Consider the following 7,985-nt stretch of genomic DNA (forward strand, 5'->3'; position numbering starts at 1 on the left):
TTTTTTCAAACTACAGATACCGGGTTAGGAGATTCAGTGTGCTCAAGCCCAAGTATATCCAGTACAACCAGCCCCAAACTCGATCCGCCTCCTTCGCCTCATGCCAACAGAAAGAAACATCGCAGGAAGAAAAGCACCAGCAATTTCAAAGCCGACGGTATCTCAGGCACAGCTGAAGGTAAACGTGCTCCATGGTGGAATGTAGAGGCTATTTTATCGTTGTTTCGAAGAGCGTTGTTACCTGGTGACTCAGCTTCGTTGTTGGCTTTGAACAGAATTGCAGAGAAATTAGAAAGGAGAGAAATTAAAAGTCTGATCTTCCTCACGATGGAGCTGAGTGATGTGAGACATCACATGGCAGCGAATTGTACTGTCTGAAACATGTTTGGAACCAGTTGTTTAATTAAAATGAGGGTCCCCAAGGTGATACGGAGCATCGTTAGTGGGGAAGTTAAGGTGCAGGCATACTCGTAAGGTTTAAAAAGAAAGGAAAGTTGGGTTCACTCAGTGCCTTGTACATCACATCAGAATTTGTGTGTTTGCTCAGTATTAATAAATCTAGCACTCTCTCTTCTGCTCAGACACATCTTCTGCTCTAGAATCATCTGATGCCTGTTATTCTTTGAATATTCAGCTGCTTGGGGAAAGATGCTGTTATCTGAGGATAAAAAGGAAAGGGGAGAGTTTAAATGCTTGGGTTCTTTTATAAGAACCAGAAAGCAAAAGCCAAAAAGGACTGCTTTTTCTCCTTAGTTTAGCTTATCGTTTCCAACGTGAGCACTGCTGTAGCTGTTCAATGCCTTTCTGAAGGGGTAACAATGTGTACGGTGGCCAGATATGATATAAAACATGCTTGTATCTTTAGAAAAGAAGAAAAGAAACATGCTAGGATTCAGCCAAAAGAGCTCCAGAAAAAAAGATGAACAAGGGTAGTTGGAAAGCTCAGAAACTGGGGAGTCAACATAGAAGGGGAGATGAAAAAAGGAGACAATGGAATAACATTGTTGGAAAAAGGGAGTGTTTAGTAAGAAAAAGATGTGGTTGTAAGCATTGGAGAGTGAAAAAAAAACAGCTAATTCAGTATCAAAGAGAGTTGGAACAGGTTCTGAAAAAAGGATGACAATTGCAGACAGCTGAAGAGACATTAAAAATAGATGTGATAATAGTATACAACTGAGAAGGGGCATGTTAACTACTACTTAGTCATCCTTATTTTCCGTTTATTTAATTTCTCAATTGCACTTCTGTCACATACGGAATTTATTTCCTCAGCTATCTATACAAATCCTTTTTAGAAAGCCATCAGCTTTTTTTTTTCATACAAGCTCCTGTTGTGTTCTGTTTCCAGTCATTTAACTATCTTTACTGTTAGTTTCCCCCTAGTTTATGGCCTGCAGCCAAATTTTATTTTAAACTTTCATTTTTAATTTGTCTCTCTTTTTTTATTTTTTTTTTCTTTCCCCTTAACAATCCTTTTTTACACCACTTATTTTCATACCTCAGTGGGAAGTTACAGAGGGGATTTTTTCAGAGAGCTCACCATTTGTCCACAAGCATTTTGTGGAAGTCAATATAAATCAAGACCAGCTGGGTATCAAAAGCCTTTGAAAATCTCTTTGTAAGTAGTTAATACGTGTATGTTTTCTTTCTCTTGGTGAGCTTATTTTCACAAGTCACTGGAGCTGGAGCCTGTGTGGTCCTGGTCTGCAGGGAGACTTTTGAAGTGCAGCAAGCAGGCAGGGATTTGCAGTTGTTGTGCACCTTGCCCTGAAATCTTGCTATTAACTAGAGAGGAGACTGTGTGGCTTCTTTATCCTTCTCTGTTTTCTCTTGCTCTTCTCCTTGTCTTGCAGCATCTTAGCATGCTAGTCCAAAATCCCTTTACAATGACTTAACAAAACTGTCCCACTTCATGGAAATGTGCCTGCAGGAGCATGAGGCCTAACTGAAGAGCAGCACCAAGTGATACCTAGGCAGCCTTAAAAGTGGCAGCCAGTGCTGGCATCTGCTTGCACAGTCTTTGTAGCTCTGCATTAGCAGGTGAGCTTTCTTTGACCTGCCCCTTCTTCCATGTCTTCTGACACAGGCACCCTTTTCTGCTTTGAGTTTTGAGTGGGCCACAGTGGTTGTAAGTTCTTCATTTTTAAAACATCTCTCTGAGAGCACAACCCAGTGAAATGCAGCTGTTGGCTGTGAGACAGATGGAATTGCATCTGTCTATACTGTGTTGTTGTCATGTTTGAGGAACTCTGGGCTAATCTTAGTGGCCCAGAAGTTGAGTTCTTAGCAAAGTTAGGAGAGACACGTGGCTTCTAGGAGAGCAGCCCTCACCCCTCTGGAACGAGGAGGAGCAAGGAAACGCTAGACTTTCCTGTGCCTTTTAGAAGAAGGGTAATGCAGGAAAAAATACCTTCTAGGTTTCCTTGGAAATTTATGTTTTGTAGACTCTGTGGCTGAGCACACTGGAAGCGTTTATCTCTCTCAGCTTGCTGAGATGCTGAGCAATGGGGATGTTTCCATCCCTGGGACAAGCACTGTCGTAAGTTGGTCAGCTCCAAGTGCAGGGAGTGTCTGAGTTGCTTTGGGTTGTTAAGTGTTTTTCTCCTGTGCGTGGAATTTCAATTTCAAGAAATTTCAATTTCAAGAAATTGTTTTCTGATTTAAAGTAGTTAGCTTAGTAATTTAGACTTTTATATTTTTTTTTTATTTTTTTTATTTTTTTTTTTATTTTTTTTAGACAGGAAAAGTTGAATTCCTGTTCTGTCCAATGACCCAAAAGATTTCCTTTTTGTTTTTCCTCCTCACTTGCAATAAGCATAGATCTAAACTCTTACAGGTGTTCAGCTGGATTACTGCAACTGGAGATTCAGTCCAAATTAAGCAGTCAAAAGAAGAGTATTTCAAGAGATGCACGCTTAGCCTTAGCAGCTTGGACTAGATGTTTGAGATAAGGCAGGTGACTTAGTGAACCTGGGATACAGAAGACTGTGTTGATAGCTGTGGGAGAGCTGTATCTTCCTTCTTCCCTTCTTCTGGAAATCTTGAGCTCACTGTGACTAGGAGGAGGAAGGTTCTGCTGCAGTAGGTGCAGTGGATCATTAAATGATTTGGATAATTCTAGATTTTATGTTAGTTTCCTTTGGATCCAGGCATGTTTGAAGTATCAGCTCTCAAACAGAAATCTTGGCTTCCTGCATTTCTGTCTGTAGCAAAGCAAAGTGTTCAGTGAGGTTTAAATCTGGTCTTCAAACTCTAGCAACTTTACTACATTTTTCAGTCTCTCTCCTTGAACATGCCTGCTTTGATCATTGACCTCTGCCCAAGTATTCAGATATCACGATGATGGACACTAGTGGGCCTAGGGTGATGTTAGTAACTCCAAGGACTGATGCTCATCTCTTTTATACATTCCAGAAAGATCATGCTGATTCTTCTTTCTCCACACTGTCTGCAGATGCACAGCCCTCTCTTTCTGGGATTGATTCTTTAATGTTACTGGATTTGTCTTCCTACTGGTTTTCTAAGACAATGGCTGCAGCAACAAAAATGCTAAAGCAGCTGCGCTGCAGTTGGGTGAAAATTAAAATTCAGTTTCTATTTTGGAAGATCAGGTTCTTGTGAAATTTTCACGAGTGCGATGAAACCCAGAGAGAAGGTTTTTTAGTTCTCTCTGTGCAGGACTTGTCACTGCAAAAAATTCCCCAGTTTTGAGGGTAACAGCAGGAATGCTTACATTAGGCAAGGTGCCAGAAACCAGCAGTGTTTTTCCCACCATGTTGTCTGTACTTGCTCGGAGCAGGATGATACAGTGCTGTGTTTCAAAGAGGAATAGCTGCACACTGCCTGGCCTGGTTTGGTACCCGTGTGCTACTGCACATAGTGGAGCGGCCAGTGATAATAGGAAGGTTTTTCAGCTTGAAAACAAGTAGAAGAATTAAAAAGCTGTCCTGTAAATACTCTTCACAGGAAGCTCTTTCCCAGTGTTTTATTTTTCTCATTCTTGTTTGGACCTGGTTTTTAAACCTTCAATCCAAGTAGAGCTGCAGAAAGCTCATTTTAAGAGCTGTAAAAAGCTCAAGGTATGACCGTCCTCTCAGTATCAAATGTAGATGCAGCAGTGTCATTGTTAGAGCACCCTGGCCAACAGGGCCAACTCTGCTTTTGATGGTAGGATCAGCATGACTGTGTCCAGGTGGAAGGGCAGATGTGTTCCTTGGGTCATGGATGTAAGTCAGCTGCGGCAGGGTGCTGTTGTTTCATGTTCTCTCCCAGCAGTGCAGGCAAAACCAGTATAGCCCTCATGCTCCTGTCTGTGCAAGTGGACCCTGAGAAACAGGAGCTGGTGAGTAATGGATGTGATTAGCAACTCAGTAAACTTCCAAAGTGCATTTTCTCTGCAAATCCATGTTCTACGTTCTTCTTTATCACTGGTTTCTAAAGAACTTTTGAAGGGCACGGAAGGTTCTTTCATGTTTCTTTTTAGAACTGTCTTCCTAACACAAAGGTAGTTTGTTCTCTTGTTTCTCAGCCAAGCGGGGATTAAGTCCAGGAGGGCAGGACAGTGTGCACAGAGTTGGGGGACATACGAGTTTGTTTCTGAGACTTTCTTGTCTGTTCCAGGCATTCCAAAACCAGAATGGCAAAGCAAAATACAGAAACGCAGCTCTTGGTGTTTGTCTCTGGAAACTGTATAATAGCTGAAAAAAATTGTCATTTTGTATAAATTGAAAGCAATATAGCAGTTAACTGGCTGTGTAGTATATGATGCATGAAAAAAAACTGCATCTTACCTGCAGCTTCTCACCCTAAGCTTTCCTTAGTGAAATCCCTCCCGCTTCCCCATGATTTACCTGCTGGTATTGTATGTTGAAATGTATACAGGAGTGTTAGTTAAGAAGTTCAGGAACACCTCTGCGACCTGCTGCATTGGACAGATGAAAGCAATGAGCTGTGGTGTTGGTGGGAGAGTAGCTCCTTCATTTGGCAGCTGGACATGACGTTGTTAATGCTGATGCTTCTTTGTAATCCACTGAGTTAGGCACCGTGATGAAGGAATTTATTTTTACTTGTTTTTTTTTAATGGTGGGGCTTTTTATGGTCTGGAAGAAACCTTCTGCCACTGTCAGAGGACAGCATGTTCAGAAACCTTTCCAGCACAAAAAGTCACTCACTTTTTTCTGGAAGATGTGAAATATAATATCTTGACCTGCAGCTGCAACGAGGGCAGAGCTACTCACCTGCTAAAGAGTTTGTAACCTTCGGAATCGTATCTGTTAGATGGATTGTGTTGCTTCAAGTAATGCTGCCACCAAAACTTCAAGTTAAAGCTCTTTGCAGTCTGCAAAAAGGTACTTAGGTGTACTACTGAGGTTATACAAGTAAACAGACAGTGCCACATAAGAACTATATGTAAGTTATTGCTGATAATGACATCATCCTTGTTAACTTGATAGTTCCTAGACATTGGATATCAATAATTATATCTTACTGCACAGTGCGAGTAGCTGTGGAGGCATTTTTGGAACAACATCTGTTATTTCAGTAGAGGGAAAGGTTTTGATACTTGTCTGGAGGTACTGAGATAGGGAAACATGTGGAAATGAAATGAAGCTTTGGTGCTGTGTGGCATTAGGGGAGAGTTTGCATCATTGCAGTGCAGGTATTCCAGCAGCCCATGTGAGGAGGTTGCAGGCAGAGCACTTGGCCTGTGCTGGGAAGAGTTTGCAAAATAAGTGTTCTGGAGTTTTCCAAAACAACACAGTATTTCAAGTGAGATTGGTACAAAAAAGGGCGTTGTGACTGCAATGTTGGGTAAAGGAAAGTAGCATTTATGTGTAGCTGGACGGGCTTCCCTGATAAGCAGTAATTGAATGAAAAAACAAACAAACAGATTTTACTTGGCATTCAAATGATGACGAAAAAAAACCAGCAAAATGAGTAACTGTGTTTTCTTCCTTTGTCTGCAAGGCAACTTAACCTGCAGGATGTGAACAGATTTGTTGTCTGTAATGCCACGTGCTCCTTTTAAGTGTACCACAGAGGTTAGCACCTATTCACTGTCACAACACTCTTCAGTTGTAATTACACTATTCGTCAGTAACTTTGCAGGAGATACAGTACTGGACAATTGCTATACACCTGAGAAACAGGAGGGCAGAAATTAATAAAATCTAAACTGAATCTTCAGAGACTTGCTTTCAACCAAGGCATAAAGGTCACTTGTTGGGAAACCTTCAGCCTTAGTCGTCACAGCCTATTTGACATGAAAGGTTTGCTGCTGAAAGACATTTATGTTGATGCTGAGGAGTGAAAGACAAGGGAGGTGAAGCTCATCTATTGTTTTAACCTACTTCATTGCAGGCTAAACAAGTTGAAAGATCCCTTCTTCTCTTTCAAAGTGCTGCTAGCTCGGGGTCGGAAGAGGCTGCATGTTCCGCCTACCCGCTTGAAAGGAGAAGTCTCGCAGTGGTGGTCAGCAGCAAAGAGGATTCTGGAAAGCTTGAGGCCCAGAAGGAGTTGGTGGTTGGTGTACACACTGGTACACCTGGATATCGAGAGGAAGATAAAGCTTATTTTTTCCCTTCTTTCTGACGAAAAGCAGTCCCACTCTTAGTGCAGTACACGTACTATGTGTTCAGTATGGAGCTCATTGAATACACTGTGTATTCTTAGCATGAGTGCTGTGCTGAGATGTGGCTTGATTTCTTTGGAAAAGAAAGAAGTTTTAAGTAGCTTTGTAAGTGAAAGAAAACAAGTGACACGCTAGTGTTCTGCTGGGTTCAGGTAATGAGCATCTTCCTTAGAACTGTGCTGTCAGCTTTAGGCAGAGACCATGGGTTAGGAAGAAGGTTCACAAGATGGCAAGAAATACCTGTGAGATACTAATACTATTACAGAAGTTCAATTCTCTTAGGTGCTTACTTTACATGTTATTTGCCCATTTTTCCAAAGTGCAAGACCACATGATTTCATGATGAATCTATACATCTAACTTAAAATACCCAAAGGATGAACAGAGATGATTATGCCCTAGGAAGCTGGCATAACGTTTAAAAACGTAAAGTGAAATGAAGTCACTGTAAATGTAATTTTGTTCTCCTGGTTGCCATGTATATGAAATCTTGAGCCAAGGTGCTTGTGCTGGTGCAGCATGGCATTCTCACCTTAGCCCAAGGAGGCGGCTCCAAATGGCACACGTTGGAAAGGTGACAAATTGGTGCTGGAGAGTGGGGTTCTGATAGGTGAAATGCCAGCTGGAGAGTCGTGATGCAAGATTTACTTGCTTTAGGTGTAGCCTTTTGCGCAATCATAGCAGCCTCATCCATTTAAAAAATGTAGAACTGGAGCAATTCCACTTTTTATGCTTTGTGGTGTCAGTGGCATGCATTTACAAGACAATCCTTAATGGTAACGTAGACCTCTTTGTGTTTCCAACTCTCAACTGGTTAGTCACTTCAATCCTGTGTTGCTTCTTCAGGTTTTAATTAAATATTTGCCTTAAGTTAGCTGCCAAACTCAGTGAGCAAATACTTTCTGTCTTTGTAGTCTATGCTGCAGATGCACACGCTATGCATGAGATCTTAGTTAGCTTGCTGCATGTTTGTTTTCCATACTGTAGGCTTTAATCTACTGTTTCCAATCCCTCCACTTTTCTCTTTATAGAGATGGGTTACTTCTGAGAGCTGTTATGCATTGCATGTAGTCTGCAACTCCAGTGAAAGGAGTAGGTAAAAAGAAGACTTCAACAGTCCTCATCATTGACGTTTTCCACCACTCCAACCCCTCCCCCCCCCAACACACAAAAAATTAATAAAGGCTTCTTTTGTGAGTGCGAGATGAAGAAAATTGGCCATTTGTCTGTGAGGTAATAGGCTTTGATGTAATATGAAAATCTATCAAATGATTAAATTCAATGACATTAAATCACAATTCATGAAAGAATACCGCACAGTTTAATTCTATTTAATTTTTTGAGTGAGGGGAGA

General features: G+C 41.3%; 1 protein-coding gene across 6 annotated transcripts in view; it reads left to right on the top strand.

The window, feature by feature from the left end:
- The window catches only part of AGAP1 (ArfGAP with GTPase domain, ankyrin repeat and PH domain 1), a 290,613-nt gene that overhangs the window by 211,920 nt on the left and 70,708 nt on the right, over positions 1-7,985 (top strand). For 5 of the 6 annotated variants that reach the window (XM_010713235.3, XM_010713236.3, XM_010713238.3 and 2 more), the window contains one exon: positions 17-178. The exons of the other annotated variant lie outside the window; for it this stretch is intronic. In XM_010713235.3, the coding sequence (XP_010711537.1) occupies positions 17-178 (162 nt within the window). The remainder of the gene's footprint in view (positions 1-16; positions 179-7,985) is intronic. 6 annotated transcript variants of the gene reach the window in all.

Source organism: Meleagris gallopavo, chromosome 7 (assembly GCF_000146605.3).
Source record: "Meleagris gallopavo isolate NT-WF06-2002-E0010 breed Aviagen turkey brand Nicholas breeding stock chromosome 7, Turkey_5.1, whole genome shotgun sequence".
Lineage (NCBI taxonomy): Eukaryota > Metazoa > Chordata > Aves > Galliformes > Phasianidae > Meleagris > Meleagris gallopavo.